The 21684-nt window shown below is 44.9% G+C and overlaps 3 protein-coding genes across 3 annotated transcripts in view; all 3 read right to left on the bottom strand.

Moving 5' to 3' along the window:
- The window catches only part of LOC145479592 (cyclin-Q-like), a 75770-nt gene that overhangs the window by 7292 nt on the left and 46794 nt on the right, over positions 1–21684 (bottom strand). The gene's annotated exons all lie outside the window — the stretch shown is intronic.
- On the bottom strand, positions 14694–15595 carry LOC145479749 (uncharacterized). Its single transcript, XM_081458194.1, has one exon. The coding sequence runs from the start codon at positions 15201–15203 to the stop codon at positions 14706–14708; it is 498 nt and encodes a 165-aa protein (XP_081314320.1). The 5' UTR covers positions 15204–15595; the 3' UTR covers positions 14694–14705.
- On the bottom strand, positions 18719–19877 carry LOC145479673 (uncharacterized). The gene has a single exon (XM_081458096.1). The coding sequence runs from the start codon at positions 19311–19313 to the stop codon at positions 18720–18722; it is 594 nt and encodes a 197-aa protein (XP_081314222.1). The 5' UTR covers positions 19314–19877; the 3' UTR covers position 18719.

Raw genomic sequence — 21684 nt, 5'->3', positions numbered from 1 at the left:
TTGATACAACCCACACTGTGATTGGTCTGACACGCGCACATGCATAACTCCCTCACTCACCGATCACGTAGCCCTTCCCCCCGGGGGGGGGGGGAACTCCCTTATATGGGCTATATAGGTCTGTGCGGTCCCGAAGGGTATGGTTTTTCAACCGTTTTGGTCATAAATAGGGTATCGATTTTAGCTGATTTTGGCCATTTTGGTCATAAATAGGGTACGGTTTTTGCACTCTAGCCTTGATATGGGTATGCTTTAAGAAGAGGCCACTTTTTCATCATTATCGAAAAGAAAATCAACAAAAGCCCTTCACAAATTTATATGTTTACGGTAATTTAACATTGGTTTGAACTAGGGAGCTAATTATAACGCAGGTCTGAAACAGGGTTTTGATTTGAGGGTCAGGTCGTAAATAGGGTTTCGAATTTTTGGTCAGGTCATAAATAGGGTAAGGAATATCGCAGATTTTGGTCATAAATAGGGTAAGGGTTTTGGGAAGCGGGCCGCACACCCCCAACCAATTTTTCTGGGAGTACCCCCTCGGGAGCCCTTCCAGCCCCCAAGAGGAATGTTTGCTCAAAAATACTCAAGTTAAGAGAACTTTTCGCATTTTATACGAGTAGTAAGTTTACCCTTTTTTCACAACACAACGCAACAACACTACTTCACCGAAAATTTAAAAGAGAAAAAAACCTCTCTGACACGTTGAAAGTCTGATTTAATTAAATTGCACTTTAACTTGGTGCCACACAGTCTTCAAAGAACATTTGAACAGTTTTCATACTTTTTACCTTTAAAAATATCGGACTGAAAAGAATGTCATAAAATGCTCATCAAATAAAAATATTAAACTGCTACTGCAGAGACGTAAAAACACTCTAGAAAGGAAAGCTTCTTTTTTGTTTAATATCCTGGGAACAATAGCCGATAACTTGTAAGCTCTAATTGAATTTACTCCCATATGAAAAACAAAAGTGTCGAGTTACCATTTGTAACTAAAAATAGCAAACATCTCGTGGGAACAAGTCGCGACGAATCGTCAGCTCTAATTGAATTTACTACCTTGTGAAAAACAAGAGTGTCAAATTACCCATTGTAACTAAAAAAATTAAAATATCTCGTTATATTTGCATGCAATAAGAACAAAACAATCGTTACCTGCACTTACTATTGTAAACGTTAGAGCTGCTTCAAATCTAAATAGTCTGGTCTCCTCTAAAACATGTCCTAAGAACTAGAACCGACTATTCGTGACCTCTAATTGAATTAACTCCTTGTGAAAAACAAAAGTATCAAGTTACCCTTTGTAATTAAAAATAAAAATATCTCGTGCCATTTGCCTACTAACTCATGAACTGCTTCAAAACTACCAAGACTCATCTCGTTCATAACTAGCTACCATTACACTGAAAATTATGCACTCTAAAACAACCCAATGTACGTATGTAACTGTCACACTCCCCTCCAAACCGGGCTAAAAATCACAAACCGGCAACAAACACGTCACTCTTTATTTTTCAATTACCAAAGTCCTTGTGTTTATACATACCTTGTGTTTCTCACGTACCATTTACCTTTATAACAAGAAATGTGATTGGCTGTTCATAGTAGATCCAATCTGATTGGTGTTACATACATACATCTCTCACTCACTCACTCACTCACCCATTGACCCGTCCATAACATACCCGACGCGCCGACTAAGAGGTATTTTTTTTACAAAAAAATAACTCAACTAGTGAGACAATCTCAGATAGTGCAGAGCGCAATTGATAGCTCTGGTACAGTAGTCCCATAAATACTCACCCCTGCTCGGTTCACTTCCGGTTTGTGTCTACCTTGGTAGTCTGCTACAGCTTTTCCCTTTGCAGTGTGTATGTTTCAAGGTTGTGTTTTCATTCAAGGTCCAAAAATTATGCACAAATTAATTACTACTGGTGTTTTACGTTGATTTTCGTTCATTTTAAATTCAATAATACGTTGAAGCAGCAAACGTGACAATTTAGCTCTTCACGCCAACTTTGTAACTTGATACTTTTGTTTTGATACTTTTCTGGCAAAGGCATGTAATACGAAACCCTTGTTTTCTCCAAAACATACGGAAGATGTCCTTGTTTTTTGGAGATAAATGAAAGAAAGTTAAATATCTGATGTAGCGATGAAGAAACGGAACAGAAACGATGTTGTTTTACTAAAAATACAAATTTTTACCCATGAACAAGAACTAATTTAATTATCAGATAGTCACGAAATACCACTTCCTTTTTCCGTTGCCACCTTTGTTGTTAACAATAAAACAATTCAAAATTAGCACACAACGATATTGATGGCTGAGAAGCATTTCAACGAGAAGTATTGAAGATAAACAGCGCTACTTGGCCGATATGAATGAGTCTCCTCAAAGACTGATTAAATTAATTTGCGCTTTCATTAGGTGCCACGGAGTCTGCAGCAATATTTGAGCATTTTCCTGGTTTCTTTTGTTACAAATTTACAATTTGCGGAGTATTAAAGCCACTAACTTAGGAACTTTTTGGTCTCTCTTACAGACACAATTAAGGCAAGAAATAAACAAGCCGCTAAGGAGAAGAAATACATTTGAACCCTGACAAGCACACTATAGTAGATTGAAAACAGCAGATGATATTTGTTGAACCGACCTGTGTGTAATTCTAAGAGCTACGCAGCCACAGTAACGTTTCACTTTTGCAATAAAAAGGGACAAATGGCACTACCTGAAAAATAACTGCTGTCCTTGGTCACATGGCATGATATATAAAATACCGCGTGGAAAGGCAGTGTATAACACTAACGATGCTAGAACACATGCGTCTTACATGTTGAACTCTACCATAAGGAAAACCACTCAACATTTGTGTGTGATTCCGTATGCAATGTATCCTTCGCCTAATATAGAAGCCACGAGCGCTAACTAATCTACGCATGCGTTTAGGGCAAATTAGTTTTGTTCTAAGGAGAATAGTACCACAAGGAGAGCAAGAAGTTACCTGAAACAAATATATAGCTTTGCGATGTTCAAAGTTGTGTTTTACGTAGAGTACACATGTACCTTTCCCACTCTACTCCCTCTACTTCCTTGCCTCTAGGCTAATTAATTAATTAATTAATTAAAATTAATTAATTAAACAAACATTAAAGTTTACACCTTAGCGCCATAGGGCCATATGGCAACAGTGCCTTAGTTCCTTAGCGGCAGGCAGCTCCCATAACCATCCCAATAGTGCACTCTGCACTAACTAGTGAGACAATCACAGATAGTGCAGAGCGCAATTGATAGCTCTGGCACGGTAGTCCCATAAGTACTCACCCCTGTTCGGTTCACTTCCGGTTTGTGTCTACCTTGGCAGTCTGCTAGAGCTTTGCAGTATGTACGTTTCAAGGTTGTATTTTCATTCAAGGTCCAAAAATTACGCACAAATTAATTACTACTGGTGGTTTACGTTGATTTTCGTTCATTTTAAATTCAATAACACGTTGAAGCAGCAAACGTGACAATTTAGCTCTTCACGCCAACTTTGTAACTTGATACTTTTGTTTTGATACTTTTCTGGCAAAGGCATGTAATATGAAACCCTTGTTTTCTCCAAAACATACGGAAGATGTCCTCGTTTTTTGGAGGTAAATGAAAGAAAGTTAAATATCTGATGTAGTGATGAAGAAACGGAACAGAAACAATGTTGTTTTACTAAAAATGCAAATTTTTACCGATGAACAAGAACTAATCTAATTATCAGATAGTCACGAATACCTCTTTCTTTTTCTGTTGCCACCTTTGTTGTTAACAATAAAACAATTTAAAATTAACACAAAACGCGATTGATGGCTGAGAAGCATTTCAGCGAAAAGTATTGAAGATAAACAGCACTACTTGGCCGATATGAATGAGTCTCCTCAAAGACTGATTAAATTAATTTGCGCTTTCATTAGGTGCCTCGGAGTCTGCAGCAATATTTGAGCATTTTCCTGGTTTCTTTTGTTACAAATTTACAATTTGCGGAGTATTAAAGCCACTAACTTGGGAACTTTTTGGTCTCTCTTACAGACACAATTAAGGCAAGAAATAAACGAGCCGCTAAGGAGAAGCAATACATTAGAACCCTGACAAGCACACTACTGTAGATTGAAAACAGCTTATGATATTTGTTGAACCGACCTTTGTGTAATTCTAAAAGCTACACAGCCACAGTAATGTTTCAATGCCAGTAGTAATAGACGCTTATAGGGGGCGTAACCAATCAGGAGCCAGGGATGATACCACGTGACCTGAATATTCCCATACATTCTTTTAAAATTTAAAATCCAAGATTGCGCATTGAAAATGCGCATGCGCAGAAGAGGGCGATGACGTCATCGCGCATGTCCAAATGAGGCGAGAGACAGGAAGTGAGTTTAACAATTGATTTTATTGCTACAGGAAGTAAAAATTACAATGGTGTGTATCCGTACGGAAACGACATGAAAGTGTTCGTGTCTACGACACGTTTGTCGAAGACGAGTCCGTATCGTTTAGTCCGCGTGATGACTTTAAGATGTTTGGTAGCTGGGTTTCTCCAGAAGAAGCTGGGGTTGACGACGTTGATATTGCGTCTTTCGTTATCGAGAGGTTGTGTGAGTTCATCGAGGAGATTTTGTCGCATGACGTCATAATTGAGTTGTCTGGATCCTCGTACATTGAGTGAGAAGCCTCTGACTTTGCAGCAGACTTTGCCTTGGTTGGTTCTGTATCCGTAATTTTTGGGTCCAGTGGCAGTGAAATCGGTGATGAAATCGCCATCGTCGAGTTCGTTAGTCATCTCGCCCAGGTAATCACCTAGCGGAACATCTGCTTGACCTGGTTTGTGCGAGTAGGTGACGGAATCGGTGTCAAAGTAGAGAACTTGTTGCTTTAACTGTTCCAAGTAGCTGTACAATTTGAGACGAGCCCAACAGGTGGTGAAAGCTGCGACGAAGATGTTGATTCGTCCGTTGTCGGGTTGGTTTTCTTTGAGTTCGGCGTAGACGACTTCTAGAGCTTCGTCGTTGGCGATTCTGACTTGTCGTATGTCGTTGAATGGGTTGGAAACGAGGGCAAAGAGTTGCGCTGCGTTGTAGACCACTTGGGTGGTGTGTTTGTGTAGGTTTTCACCGAACTTGCCCCAGAAGGAGTTGAGCATGAGTTGGGCGGTGGCTTTGCGCCCGGGATTTTTCTGGATCATGGCTGGGTCTAGAGCGATGCCTTCTTTCTGTTGGTATTGATGCACGTAACGTGTCTTGTCTTCGGGGGTGTTACACCAATTGGGGTAGCCAGCGGATTCCTGTTTAATTTTTAGCCAGGTGTTCACGTAATCGGCGAAGAGTCCTTTATGGCGTTGTTCTGGTGGACTTCGTGTATCTTGTTGAGCGTGTATCCCATGGCAACGGCTTTCTGGATTTCGGGTGTGCACCAGGTCCCTCGGAGTGTGCGTTGCTCGGCCGTGTGAGGGCAGTGATGAGATTTCTCTAGGAGAGGTTTGTTCATTTCGTTTTCCATGCACGAGCGACAGAGTGGGAAGGTGAGTTTACCTCCGTGCCGAAAAGGTAGAACGGGATGGTATAGTTCGTGAGGAGGTAGTATGTCCACTTTGGCCATTCCGAAGTAGTGGTGGATGTCTTGATCTTCGGGGTTGACGATGACTTGCGGGTGTCCTACGGGGTATTCGCATTCCTTGTTGACCCAGGGGTAGAGCGACGTCACGTCGACGTACTTGGTTTTCTCTCCTTGGGTCACGTTGGTCACGTGATGCAGTTTGACGGCGTTCGTGCGACCTCCGAAGAAGGCTTCTCTGGGCTCGAGCGGGTCGACGATTTGGAACGTGTCTAGGAACTGACGGAGATCTGGGTCGGTTTTGACCTCCAGGTCCCACTCGCATTCCCACTTGACGTGGAGCTGGTATCCGCGTTGCCTGAGAAGGACGTGTTTCTTGAGCGTGGACTCGTAGACTTCTTGTAGAGTGCGATCGGTGTGGCAGATGGGATATGTCTCGGTTGATCGGGAAACAGCGAGGACACCCGTGCCATAGACATCCGTGGAATTCGTAGACGGTTCAAGTGGTGGGATCGTAACCGTCGACGAGGTGATTGGCTAGGCGGACTTTACCTCCATTTCGTACGGTGCGGATACGATCGCCTTGGTCTGGATGTTGTAACAAGTGTTCTTGCCAGGCTAGCCATTTCAGGGCTTTGACGGACTGATTGGATCTGGCACCGTGCCATCCTCGAGGTGGTCTGGAGGCGATGGTGTTGGTCGGGACTAGTTTCTTGCGCCAGAATCTGTTGCAGGCGGAGGCGATGGTGACGCATTTCTCCATGGGGTCGAAGTCGGCTTTTTGTTTGAATCCTTGTCGGAACGTTTGACAGCCTGCTTTGAGGAGTTTGACGTCCGACTCGCAGTAGGCTTCCATTTCCTGCCTTAGGACGAAATGGTAGTTGTCGTTGACTTTCTCTTGGTACCACCGTTCGAATTCGTCTTTCTTTTTGGCGGACATGCCGTCGGGATCGTACATGTCGCGCGGTGGCATGTGTCCTTCGTAATCTTGGTTTTCTAGGGTGTTGAATTTGTGCGGGAAGAATCCCTTGCACAGTTCGTTTATCCCGAAGGTAGCGGGAAAGTAGGCCAGCGGGAACGGGAGGAAGGGAATCTTTGAAAGTCAGTCTGTCGGATCTCAGGGACAGTATCTTGGTGCCTACGGTGATCTGGTCCGTGACTTCTCGATGCGTGGCGTAATAGTGTTGTAAGATGAACATGCAGTCGTAGCCTTTGAGATTGTGGAAGATGACGATGACGTCCCGATCGTCTCCGTCCACGTCGACGGCGATGGATTCGAGGTAGTCGAACATGTCAGCGGTGCAGGTGGGACCGTAGAAGGAGCAGAAGTTATCCTCTTCGTCGTCTTCTAGGCAGAGAAGAATGGGTGTCTGATTCCCTTCGGCGTCGGTGATGGCTTCGTAGTCACAGTACACTTGAAGGGGCGGATCTCTGTCCACCCAGACTCGTGTGTCTGGATCACCTGGTTCGGGTTCCACGAAGGGACGATCTCTTACTTCGTCGCGTGGCACGCGTTTCTTTTTGGGGTCGTCTTCGTCTTCGGGGATGCGTTGGATGTAACATCGGTGACTCGGTAGAAAGACTTTTTTTTCGCAGATGAGGCATTCGCCCCATCCGCACACGTGATCGGGGGCACGACGGGCACCTCCTCGTCCAGTCCTGTGTTTTGGCTCGTAGACGTGACAACAGTCTGGACACTTTTTGTAAGTGTCGCAGATGGATGGGATGTTGAGGCTCCGTCGTTGCAGGTGGTAGTTGTAGCATTGGTCTCCGAAGAATTTTCTGTGGCACAACCGGCAGATCGAGGTGGGTTCGGGAAACTTGCCACGTGCTAGGGGTCGTTTGGCTTCGATGAAATTGGGGCAGTCCTTTCGTTTGCAGGCGGGACACCATTTACCGTCGCAGGGATGATGATGAAAGTCGTCGTCATCGTATCCTCGATTGCATTCGTCGCAGAAGTAGGATTTGTTGAGGAATCCATTAAACGAATTGCATCCGTCGTAGTGACTGTCTTCTTTGACGAGGCGAATGATCTTGTCCGAGGGTACGGGTCCCGCGTATATGAGCATGTGCGGTGGATCGATGGTACCCAGGTAACGCGGCCTGAAACTGCTGCAACTCGGGAATGCTGCAAGGTCCTTCTGGGACGTTGGCTAGACGGTGGAGTTCTTTGGCCAATCGCTCTTGGACGGGTCGCCCTCGTTTGAGGGCTTTCATGGTGACGATAGCGGGGGCGCAGCAGAGATTGTCTTTGTTTTTGGTGGTCACGCGCGACCGTTTGACGATTCCCCGTACAGCTGCACAGCTCGGTTTGTATCGTTTTCCGTTCCCACGCCCTGGACCTGGGGTGCGTATGAAGGTGGTTTCCATGGTGAAAGTGTCATCGGGGGTGAATTCTTCGTTGGAGTTGAGTTTGGCTGCGAGAGACTGGAGATAAGTGTCTAGTCTTTCACTCCCTTCTTCGAATTCTCGCACGGTGAAAGTGGTGGATTGAAAGGCGTGCGTGAAGGCACTGGACTGCATGGTGAAATGGACCGTGGAGTTGGGAGTCAGGGTAGTATCCTGAGCGATTTGTTGCTCGATGGATCGTTGAAGGGCATGAGTCAATTCCTGACCTAGGTTGTCCCTGGGAGTAACATCTCTGTGTTGTCTGAGCGTGGCTTCGAATCTTTGTTTGTTGAGGACGTTTCGCCAGTTACGGCGAGCGCCTACGGGTCTTAATTCGAATTCTAGTAGTGGTCTTGTGATACCACCACCGGTTTGGGTCATCACTTGGTCGAGAGCCGGATCAAAGATCCAGTCATCATCATCGTCGAAGAACGCTTCGTCGTGGGTCCGTCTGTTCTGTGAAGACATGAGTACAATTTGAATGAGAGAATGACACAAACATCGCTTTTTATCAAGAAAACACAAGTTTTTATTGGTAGGTTTTTACATAACTTAACGCGGTATGAAAATTATATCCTAAATAGATTTTCCTTTTCCTATTACGATCGTCTTCAATTAATATGATCATATGATGAGGGGTTGATCCATACATCAATTTACAAACATTTAGGTTACATTTTATATATCGTATTTTTATGTGACCTCGACCCCATTCTCTTTTAAGTTGAGCGTAATCTAAAATGTCTCCGTGAAGTTCATTCAACAGTTCATTGTTCCTGCGGTCGAGTATGTGTTGCCATGTAGCCAATGAAAGTACGTAACACTGTAGTTCTTGCGGTAGCCTATCCCAGTGACTCTGTGAGAACCAATCATTCATAAGCAGAGAACAATAACGATTTTTTCTTATCTAAGTTACAAAACACGCTTTTAAAACTAAATCCTAGATAGACTTTATTTTTCCGTTTATCGATGTTGACATAATGACCATAGAAAGCCATGTGATGAGGGTTTTTTCCATACATCAATTTACAGACGTTTAGTTTGCATCTCCTTGTTCGTATTTCTATGTGACCGAGACCCCATTGTCTTTTCAGTTCGGCATAATCTAAAATTTTTACGTGAAGTTCATTCAATAGTTCATTGTTCCTGCGATCGAGTATGTGTTGCCAGGTTGCCAATGAAAGTATGTAACACTGTATTTCTTGTGGTAGCTTAGTCCAGTGGCTCTGTAAGAGAGTTGGTACGATTTTGTTTTAACCATCTATTATGAGCGTACTTAGTGTAGTATTCACTTACAGGGTAGATGAAAGTCTTTTCTACGTGGGCGCGTCTCTTGGCGTGTTTGTAGGAGTCGGCTAAATACGTTTTTTGAGGTTTATCGTCAATGTCGATGTAACATCCGTATATTTTAAAGTATTCGAATTTTTTCTCCTTATTTTCTCGACAGCATGAGAAACGACATGGATGTATGACAATCTTAATGTGACCTATGCCCCATTCTTCTTTCAGTTTTGCGTAGTCTAATATTTCTTTGTGAAGACGCTGTAACTGTTTGTTTCTTCTGCGCTCGAGTAGGATTTGCCTCGTAACCAGGGAAATCACGTAACATTGTATTTCTGTAGGTAGTCGATCCCAGTAACTCTAAAAGAGTGAAAGTCTCTTAACGTCTGCTATTCTGTAATAGGCATGATTAAACCCGTACCCTAAAAAATATTTCTCTCTTAATGTTTTGTCCGTCTCTATAGAATGCCGACACGATCATATGCTTATTTTCGAGTCCTGGAACTCTTCCTTTGGGGCAATGCTTCAGCAGACATGTCTCTATCTTGACTTTGAGTGGACCTAGTCCCCATTTTGCTTGGACCTTTCCGAAGGTCTGTATCTCGTTACAAAGTTCTCTCCACGATTCACGTTCACGTTTGTCGATGAGAGACTGGGACTCGTTGAGGTGAACAATGTAGGTCTGGATTTCATGAGGCAGCCAATCCCAGCCGCTCTAGGGTGAAATGAATTGTAATCACGGAAATAAAAATCTGAGGTGAAGACCTCGCGAAACGTGACCGGTTTCGGTCTGGACAACCATTTGCACATTCTCATTTCTCTTTCAAATTCCCTTTTCTCCTCGAGGGCAAGTTGTGACTCAGCGAGTGAGATAATGTAAACTTGGATTTCAGGTGGCAACCAGTCCCAGTAACTCTATGAAAAGAAGGTGATGAACAAGGCGTGACAAAGATGTCTTCCGAAGTTGTAACCGCAAAACACGACGAAGCAAAATCTCAAGTCCAAACGAAGGTAAAATTCTATGGGAGTAGTGATTATACTCAGTTCCATGGTCAGTCCAAGATGTGCACGAGCGCACTTAGCATACACAACGAGTGACAGATCTGGCAGTACAACTTCTCTTTGATCACACCCTTGTTCAACTGATTATCGAGTGCCTGGGTGTAGCAATCGTAATGAACGAAGTAACGACAACACTTGGTCCGAGCGCAGGTTTCGGTTCTAAGGATGACTTGCTCGCATAGGGTACACTTTATATTATCCATTTTCATTTTCTCACTGCTTCCTCTTCTTCATGTAGGTCCATCTGTTGGTTCATCTCCTCGTCAGTGATCTCAGCCATGATCAGCGCTCGATACAAGTGAAGACACTCAGAGTGCCGTGAACGGTTCGACCCGCTTCTTTTATACGCGCGTCGAAACTGGATCCCAGGTTGCACTCGACCTGGGGTCCAGTCTCCGACCGAGGGGTATGGGAGGGGGATACCCCCTATCCCCTGGGTCTACTCCGCACACGCGACTTCAGCTTTTGTCGTTTGATTGGTGCATGATTGACAAAGCGAGGTGAACGCATTCGGTGTTTTTCAGTTTGGTCATGTCGACTGAACCTAGACGCAGCCGCCGCCTTCGAGGTCTGTCACCCAAAGAAGAACCGATACGAGTACGTCGTCGTGTGCGATCACCCGAAGATGAACCGAAACGTAGTCGTCGCCTTCGGGGTCAGATACCCGAAGAAACGCCGCTTCAACAAGTTTGTTTATTTGTCAGAGAGATATCAACATTGATTCTCTGGCGACATGTCAACGCACTCCTTGCTGCGGTGTGTTCATGCATCGACGTTGCTACCTGGAGATGGAAAGACAGGTTCGAACCTGCGGCAACTGCCGACGCGTGATCAACGAGGAGCTGCCTGAGATCGTGTTGGAAACCGATGAGGAACTCGAGGATGATGATGATGATGACCCGTTCGTGTTACCGGCAGGTACGAACGGTCTAGCGAGACTGGAGCAAGAGTTGGAGCGACACCGTAGTGAGAATAGACCTACGCGCAGTCATCACGAGGGATCGTATATGTGGAATGAAATGCCGTATGACGTGAACCCTGACATTTGGCAAGAATATTATACCATGCTCGAAAATTTCGTGACTCTGTTTGCGAATCGAGTCATGTACGTGTACGGTTGCGTGCATCTCCCCGTGGAACCGACTCGAGAGATCAGGGCTGTTTTGTACCGTCTGTTCATATTCAATACTCCTTACTCGACGTATAACTTGATTCGAATTCAAAAGTTCAGAGTCTTCTTTAGACGCGTGGAGGGACAAAGGGATGTTGTTATTCAATATCTCTGTCTATTACCCTTTCCGGGCGGTCCATCGCTTTACAACGAGGACAGACTATGGACCTGACGATGTTTTTTCTTTTTTCTTCGCAGTGTTCGAACAACGGAGAATTCATAACGACATTTGGCATTTCAGAGACACGGGAAGACCCTTTGAGACGCACAATTCCTTGACGCGTTCCTGGAATCACTTGCGTTATCCCATCCCGGTCACGGTGTGGTTCCGTTACTATCGCGAGTTGGAGGACTTTGTGCGAACCACAGAGGAACGAAGTCCCCTGTTCATTCACGGCACCATGTTCTTGCCCTTCCATATCATTTCGTACGATCATATACGAATGGAAGTGTACCGAATGTTTTATTTCAACACCCCTTATAGACTGTACGATTTTATCACCAGACTTAGGTTTAGGTTGTTATTCGTGTCTTCGTCAACGTTCGGGGACCAAATAAGGATCGAACGACTGATGGTGAGATCGAGTGTCTCGGATACTCTGTACCACGGTGGTATGGCGTGTGAGTTGTGAAAAAATAAAACAGACTTTTTTGAAACAACAAAGTGTAATTTATTTTTTTAACAACAATAAAAAAACTTTACAATTTCCAACGTTTCTTGGCTTGCATGATTTTCTTAACAATGCGTTCTGTCATGGTTTTACGTCTGGGTAAATTGTCGATGGCTTGGATCATCTTGGTGTCGGCTTTCCATTTGTCCTGTAAGTTCTTGGCCCTGGAATAGTCAATGTCGTGTTGTTTGGCCAGTCGGTCCAGACGATTGATCCCTGGGTCTCCTCGCGCTAAACGTTTCTTCAGTTTGGTACCAGGTCCCATGTACTGATAACCGGGCCAATGAAACTAGATCCCTGTCTTGCCCAACCATTTTTGGATGTCGATCCCATACCCTCGTTGACGACGAGTACTTCTTCTCCTCGGTGGTGCCTTTTTCTTCTTCTTAATCCGAGTCATAGCACAGTCCTTTTCTCCAGGGCTCGAAATCTTCCCACCCTTCTTGTAACTTTTCTGCCTCTGTCTTCTTGGCCTTCTTGTACTTCTTTGCCTTGCCTTTGGGACTGTAACCACCGTCGTCGTCTATGTATTTTTCAGCGACACCGATGGATCTTAAGAAGCCTTTTTGCGCTTCGGACAAGACTTTCTTTTTCAAACTACTCCCCTTTTTACCTAACGTGGCTGGTTTGGGTGGAGTGGGTGGCTTCTTGCTTGTGGATGGTTTGGGCGGAATGGGAGGTTTGGGAGTTTTAAGTTCCTTTTTAAGACCTGACGTGGAAGGTGTGGCGGCTTCTTTTTTGATGATAACGGGGGCTCGTGCTGCGGGTTGTTTGTTGACTCCCTTGATGATCTGTTTCAACAGATTTTCGACGGGTGCGTCGGCCATGCCTTCGGGTTCTGTCGTCCCTTGGTACGAGATGGGACCACGTGTACCCGTCCGTATACGTTTCACCAGTTTACTTTCTTCGGTTGCTATGGGTTTGGTCATCTTGACGGCCATGCTGTCGGGGATACGACCGTCTTTCAAGATGAGATGTTCTTCGGCGGCCAAACGTCCCGCTTTGTTCAACAAGGCATTCTGGGTAATCTGACCCTTGTAATAATCTTGCAATCGATTGAATTCTTGAACGGGCACCATCATGACTTCGTTCATACCTGACCCAAGGTCGTGTCAGGAAATTCGGACAATTCTCTCAAGGCCGTCTCGTAACAGTCTTGCCAGTACCGTATGGCTTCTTCTTTCTTTTCCAACTGTAGTTGAAGACTTTGAACGGTTTGCTTGCCTTTACCACACTCCTTGCACAACTCTATGCACCCACCGGGCGGCGTGGTATCTCGTTTCGTTTGACAGGTTTCGCAAAAGTCACTGAATTTTAAAGCCATATACTCTTGATACAAGGCGTGGTACCTCTTATTCCAGTACTCGGACGAGTCTTTCTATTGGGCTTCGCATCGATTGGCATCTTGTAACAGTTGCACTAGTTTAGGAATGGTGGACTCTTCTTGGTTTCTAGGTGGGAAATTGGGTATGACGTCGATGCCCTCTAGCGGGTAACCGTCTTCGTCGCATCCTTTCACCGTACACAACATGCTCGAAAACAACCGTGTAATCCGCTCCAGAACCCTGCTCCGTTTTGACTCAGGAGATGTTCTCTTCGACGCTTGAGGGAGTTTCTACGTTTACCCACTTCTCGCAAAACCTTTTTATGTCTTTTCAGTTTCCCATAAGTCAATGCGCTGATGGCGATCCTCTTTTTCAGCAAATTGAGAACCATCTCGCTGATGGCGTTGATCTGATCTTTGTTGGCGTATTTCAACATCCGTTGACGTTTATTTCTATTGGATTCTTTCAGGACGCTCTTCAAGAAATGACGTTGTCGTCGTAAGCGCTTCATCGTTGACGTCTGCGTACGAGTGGATTGGTGTACTCTTTTTATAACGAGGGGGTTTTTTACATGATGCAGCAGCCGGCGTTTCTTTTTCCGTAACCCTTGTGAACAACCCAACTGTCGAAACCTCTGGTACCTCCACGTCTCTTATACTCTTGGTACTCTCTTTTGTAACCGGCCACTTGACGTTTGGCCTTTTGATGATCGACTGGTTTCTTGAGGGCCTTTATCATATCCTTGGTGACTTTGATTCCCTGCTTGAAGTCCACGAATATTGGAGCGGCACCTCCTTTTTGAGACTTTCTCTTCTTTTTGGTACGCGACGACGAGGCTTTTCTTTTTCTCTTAGCCATCCTTCCAACGTGTCGTCGCTTTTTGTCTGCGTGTGAGTGGATGAGTCACACCCCTTTTATTTCACATGACGGAGCATCTGAACGATTCGCCACCGCTATTCCACTTTTCGCCTCTTCTCATCCTTTCCAACATCTTTTTGCTATGTTTCGCTTCTTGTTTGGCTCTTAAGCTTTCGATACCTTTGGTGATACCCCAAGCCGCCTTGGGTAAACCTGCCACCACACTGAGAGCACCTCCTCCCTTTTGGGACCTTTTTCTTCTTTTGGTGGTTTTACGTCTTTTTGACGCTTTCTTTCTCCTTGACGCCTTGGGAATGTTGGTTCTAAATGAGGACTCGAACGATCGTCTCATGATTTTATTAAGATTTTCATAGTGGAACGTGACGAAATCGTCTTTCGTAGTCTCGAACGTATCGGTCGTAAGTAGGAGGTGTGAAATCCGTCACCACGTCGTCCAACGTTTCCATCTTGGTCAAAAACCCATCCAATTCCTCCACTCCAACCAGAGCATAGTTCCTAAGTTCTGTCAGCGTCTTTTCGTAAGTCGTGTAAGCGAATTTGGCCATGTCCATCTTGAACGAATACTTCTTGAAATCGTTCCATCCTTTCAGTAAGGTGGCGAAAGCCGTCAATCCTACCACCGTGTACCCATCTTTCCACACGGATCCCAAGATGATACTGGCAGCCACGACCAGTAACGCCAGTCCGTTGAGAATGACGTTACACAATTTGTAATAACTAAACATCTGTCTTCGACACCACCAATACTTGTGGTAGAAAGCATACAACCCGTCCAAACGTTTCAGTGAGTCCAATTCCACCACGGTGGTGAAAGGTTCATCCAATAAACAGACCGACGTGCTCATGACTACGTTTCAACCAGTCCCAAATATATTCTAACTTTCTTTCGGTACGTTCGATCCTTTTAGCTTGTTGCTCGTATTCCCAGATCTCGTCCTTGAAAGCGGTTTCTACGGACTGGTTCAGGATATCCTGGACTTGTCTGTAACTATCACACTCGTCCGCGATACGTTTCATGTCTTCGTGATCCATGCTGGTCTCATCCCAGTAAGAGCGAGAGCATCGGCATAGATGCAGAAAGTAGGGGAACCACTTGACTTCACTCCTCAACATCTTGATTCGAATTGAGTGGTCTCGCCATACGGTCGATCTTTTTATCGGCGAGGCCGTCGTTTTTTCTTGCGTCTCAACAGTTTTCGGACCCCGTGGCCAACGCCTACCCCTGCAGCACCAATGGCGGCGGAAGTTCCAGCTCGGATTCCTGTTTTCACGGCGCGTTTACCCAAAGCTTTGGCCAATCCCATCGCAGCTCCTTTACTGATGGGAGCTAACGTGGACAAGGCACTCGCAAGAGCACCACCCCATTGCTTTCTCCTTTTCTGTCGACGACGGCGTCTTCTCATGTTGTTCTCAGTTACGTACACTGGTCGAATTGCGAGTCACGGTAGGACGTTGTCCGTTTTTATAGGCGGTCGTGATCGTGTTGGTGGTCGTGATACCTGCAATGCGACGACCCGCGGCCGTTACTTGTTGTTGTCTCAAAATCTCTTCCAGTTGTTGCTGCATCTGGGCTTGGTTGAGAATACGGTCTCCTCGCCTTCTTCGACCTCGAGAAAGACCCGATCTCACCGACGAAGGAGGTGTGGAGTCGCTACTACTTCCACCACCTCCGCCTCCGCCGCCTCTGCGTCGTCTTCTTCCACCGCCACTACCACTAGCGCTACTTATTCTACGACTTCCTGCGTCACTGGGTGACGATGGCGTGTTTTGACGTGGTACGCGTCTCGGTCGTTTACCTCCTCTAGTAGGTCGTGCCAAAGGTGTGTAGTCTGTTGGCGTGGGAGAACGTCCTGCCATTCGACGCAACATACGTGACGTACCCACTCCCATCGTGACGTTGGTGCGTGCGGCACCCGAGCCAGCGCTATACACACCCGTCGTGACATTGGCGCGCGACGTACCAGCGCTAGCGGTGCCTACCCCGATCGAGGCCCCTGGCAGTGGTGGTGTCGGCAGTGAAGACTGTGGTGAAGGTGTGTTCAGGCTTATGCCCACACCTGCTGCAGGCGGAACTGGAGACCCAATTGGAACCGGTGACCCCCACGGCGAATAATCATCCAGAGCTTCGAAATTGAAATCGTCACTGCCAGAAGCCATCTCTCTTCTCTCTTTCTATTTTCTTCTTAGCGAGTACTTGTTGTGTATGAACCAAACTCTCGAAACCCTCACCATTATATGCATTCAGGATGGATCGTACTTGTCGATAGCTATCACATTCTGTGACCTGTCTCATCGGTTCTTAGTCCATCTCATTGGGATTCATGATGTAATGGAGTCTGTTTTTACATAGGTGAATGAACAGCGGAAACCACTCGACTTCGCTCCTCAACATGACGATACCGCAAACTGGTGGCATCGTATGAATCTCTCGTCTTTTAACACGCGGCTGATGACACGTTGATCGTCCTGACTGGCTGGATGAAGATCCAATAGCATGTAACCGTAAGGTCGATCGGTGACCTTTCGAAACATGTCCAACACTTCCTGCCATCTAGTGGGAAACGATTGCAGTAATAGATTTCGTATCCCTAACTGATCACGCGGGTTCTTGAAGGCTGCGATGCAATGAGCGTTTCGGGAAATGGTCTTGGCGAATTTTCCGTTAGGGAATAGATCCTGACACAAGTAAATCACCGTGATGTTCCGATAATGAGAATGTTTGGTGAAGAGATCCAAGACGCGCTTGTCGTTGCCACCCTCGTCCATCAGATCGGCCAGGACCAAAACATCCCCCTCGAGGAAACCATCGGGGTAACTGTTCGCTGTCGGGGATACCTTCGTGAAACTTGACCCCTCCCTTCTTGAGCTCTTTGAAGCCATCTTGCCAAGATCCGTAGCAGTAATGAATACTCTTCGGTGGTTCTTGGAACAAGTTTCTCCAAGAGCAGTTTGGTGGTAAAGACCGTCTTGTCGCAGCCTGACGGACCCGCTATCAACAAACTCGACGGGGTGTGAAATTGAAACGCTTTGCGTTGTTCCATGATCTTGAAATGGTAAACGGTCGCAAGACGCTAGGTTTTTATCCCAACATCTTAGCCAATGGTGTCTTGACGGCCGGGATGCGTTTCAATAGACTCAAGAGGGTGGTTCTACGATTGAAACAGATGGGTGGTTTGGCGCGACTCTTGGCAGGCGCTCTCTTGCGTTTCACGAATTTCTTCACCTGGAAATTCTTGGCGTACCACGCTTTTCCCTTCTTTGACTTTGGCATCTTTCGTTTCCTGCGCGTCGTCACCGTGGAGGGCAATTCACCGGTGTTAAGGACACTGTGTTTCGCGTTGTACTCGTCTTGAAGTCTCTGAGGACTGTTCATTAAGGCTTTGTACAGCTCTTGAAGTTCTGCGTTCATCGCAAGAGTGAATTTCAAATGTAATTTGTACGAGCCTTTTATGTGCTCGCAAAGTGATGTCGGAAGGACTTATTACCGTATCGAAGAACGTGCCAGTACGGGTGACACTTATAATCTCTACTAGCGTCTGTTTGAAGTCTGGCTCTAATACTCAGGTGGAAAATGTCGTATCGAAGTAAATGATCTTTTTCCTGATCAAGTATGAATCGGACTCGACGATAACTGTCGCAATTCGCAATGCGTTTCAGGACCTGTCGATGAGGATGATCCGAGGGCAAGTCGAGATACTTGTCTCGACACAGTTCTAGGAATCGAGGGAACCATCTGACTTCACCACGCAACATCTTTTTCAAAATGAACACTTTTTATTCGAACAGCTTACTTTAACAAATGACGCAATCCTCCAGAGGAACCGCACGTGTCCTGGTGACACGGGGTTTTACAAATCTTGCGCCAGGCCAACTCGTTCACGATCAAACGTTTTAACATATGTCCTACTTTACGATCGTTCTCCACAAAGTTGTTTTTCTTAAAACGACTCAAGAACGCGTTCATGTCACGACCTTCGGCTCGGTCGATCAGGAACATCAGGGCGTAGTCACTGCAACTCTGACTGAAGAGTGACTGTAAACTCTTGCCGTTGAAAATATGGAACTTGAAATGACGGTCCAACCATTCTTGGAGCGGTTCGGCGGTTCCGTACACGTCCAACGGGAGGCCGTAACTGTCCAGGATCTCACACTTGTCCTTGTCGGCCCACAAAGCGATCCAATGCATGCCCGGTTTATCGTGAGGGTCCGTGTTCACGATGTAAGCGGTCGGTCCTTCTTGAGGCAGTGTCTTGGGAAGACGATCGCAAGGTACCGTTCCGAAAAAAACACAGCGGAGTGACGGATTCGTTCGTGCCAAATGATCCAATTGTAAATTATTTAAGGCTACTTTCTCCATTTTCTCATTGGTACACGTCGTAAGTGACGACTCGGTTCTCGTTGATCTCCAGCAAGTTCTCGAATTCGCCGTACAACAAGATGGTCAGGTTTGATCCTGGGTTGGCTCCAAAATCGATCACCAGACGCAGCTCACCTGACTGCTTGGGGTTCAACACTGGACTGTCCAAACATCCGTTGGCTGTGTTGTCAAATACAAACATGTTGCATCTCTTGCCGTGTCCCCAGTCCTCTTTTCTTACCATGTTTCCTTTTCCACGACACAAAGCTCCTGAGGCTTGGAGGAATTTGTAGTAGCCTCTCTGATCTTTACTGTCATCATCGTGTTTGAGCTCCAATGTCTCGTAGGGATACTCTTCACCTCTCACCAATTGTTTGATGGAAGCGAGATTGAATTTTTCAAAGGAGAACGGATTGACCGTCACAGTTCCATTGAAGGCTGTTTGTTTCATCAACACCACCACTAACCGATTAGGCAGCTGATTGTGGAAAGGATTGCTACACTCAAAATGACGATTGTCATTGGGATGAGAGTAGGTGCGAATTTCACCTCTCACCGTGGGGTAAGTGACCACTCTTCCACTTTTCATGCTGGACATGATTTCTCGGTACACCGAGGGAGTCACGCTAACTTGGGACAGGAACAATCTCACATTCACGTCGGCTTCAGTCAGTCTGAGAGTATCGGAGAATTTCTCACCCCAAAGACAATGATGTTATCCCTCGTTCACCTGGGAACCAATGACGTTCAAGCCCTCAAGATGATGCAAAAAATCACACAACAAACCATGTACATTCTCTCGTTAAATGAACTTTATTAATTTTTTACAGGCATTAAAAATCTTGTGTTTTTTCACTCAGGTGGTGACGTCATCGTTTTTACAAATGCTTGCTAAGCCAACTCTTCTCTGTTGTCACTTCCGCTCCTCCACTCTTTCCATCCGGCCTCAAAACTCTCATGCATCCTTGTCAAATTCACTTCATCACGTCATCGGCCAGCTTCGCATTTCTTTATTCAAGATGTAATCCGTACTGTCACGAACCACACGAGTCATAATCGATCCAAGAATACTATCCTCCACAACCGCAAACACTCTTAACATTTTCCGGCAAGTCTTCTTTCGTGGTAAGCTCCACCGTCGTCTTCGTCTTTTTCTCCGATGCCATCTACGCATGCGTTTAGAGCAAATTAGTTTTGTTCTAAGGAGAATGGTACCACAAGGAGAGCAAGAGGTTACCTGAAACCAATATATAGCTTTGCGATGTTCAAACCCAAGTGACGGCCATGGAATGTGTTTTGCGTAGAGTACACATGTACCTTTCCCACCCCACCCCCACTACTTCCTTACCACTAGACTAGTTAATTAATTGAAATTAATTAAACAAACATTAAAGTTTACACCTTAGCGCCAGTGTCTTAGTTCTTTAGCGCCAGGCAGCTCCCATAACCATCCCAATAGTGTACTCTGCACTAACTAGTGAGACAATCTCAGATAGTGAAAATATCCCGTTCATTTGGATACTACTAACTCACGAACTGTTTCAAACCTCAAGGCTCATCTCGTTCATTTAACTAAAATCCTCAGCCTAACCCACAGAAAATGTCGAAGTAAACCCAATATATGAATACTTCCTCCTCTTTTATAGAAGAATAAATATGGCCGTTCTGAACTCTATCGGGATCAAATCTTCTCACATACCATTTACCTTTACAACAAGAAATTTGATTGGCTGTCTATAGTAGATCCAATCTGATTGGTATGACATACATACATCTCTCACTCACTCACTCACTGACTCATCCATTGAACCGTCCATAACATACCCGACGCGCCGACTAAGAGGTATTTTTTTTACAAAAAAATAACTCAAAATAGAAAGAAAGGAATAAACCTCTCTGACACGTTGAAAGTCTGATTTAATTAAATGCACTTTAACTTGACGCCACGCAGTCTTCAAAGAACATTTGAACAGTTTTCATATTTTTTACCTTTAAAAATATCGGACTAAAATGAATGTCATCAAATAAAACTATTAAACTGCTACTGCAGAGACGTAAAAACACTCTAGAAATGAAAGCTTCTTTTTGTTTCATATCCTGGGAACAATAACTTGTAAACTCTAATTGAATTTACTCCCATATGAAAAACAAAAGTGTCAAGTTACCATTTGTAACTAAAAATAGCAAACATCTCGTGGGAACAAGTCGCGACGATTCGTCAGCTCTAATTGAATTTACTACCTTGTGAAAAACAAGAGTGTCAAATTACCCATTGTAACTAAAAAAATTAAAATATCTCGTCATATTTGCATGCAACAAGAACAAAACGATCGTTACCTGCACTTACTATTATAAACGCTGGAACTGCTTCAAATCTAAATAGTCTCGTCTCCTCTAAAACATGTCCTAAGAACTAGAACCGACGATTCGTGACCTCTAATTGAATTAACTCCTTGTGAAAAACAAAAGTGTCAAGTTACCCTTTGTAATTAAAAATATAAATATCTCGTGCCATTTGCCTACTAACTCATGAACTGCTTCAAAACTCAAGACGCATCCGTTCATAACTAGCCACCATTACACTGAAAATTATGCACTCGAAAACCCAATGTACGTATGTAACTGTCACACTCCCCTCCAAACCGGACTAAAAATCACAAACCGGCAACATACACGTCACTCTTTATTTTTCAATTACCAAAGTCCTTGTTTATACATACCTTGTGTTTCTCACATACCATTTACCTTTACAACAAGAAATGTGATTGGCTGTTCATAGTAGATCCAATCTGATTGGTGTGACGTACATACATCTCTCACTCACTCACTCACTGACTGACTGACTCACTCACCCATTGACCCGTCCATAACATACCTGACGCGCCGACTAAGAGGTATGTTTTTTTTACAAAAAAATAACTCAAAACTGTCCGAAGATGTTAACTTCTTTTTTGTTTAATATCCTGGAA

Source organism: Orbicella franksi, chromosome 1, assembly GCF_964199315.1.
Source record: "Orbicella franksi chromosome 1, jaOrbFran1.1, whole genome shotgun sequence".
In the NCBI taxonomy this organism is placed as follows: domain Eukaryota; kingdom Metazoa; phylum Cnidaria; class Anthozoa; order Scleractinia; family Merulinidae; genus Orbicella; species Orbicella franksi.
Note: the sequence above shows the minus strand (reverse complement) of the source record. Positions and strands in the feature narration are given on the sequence as shown.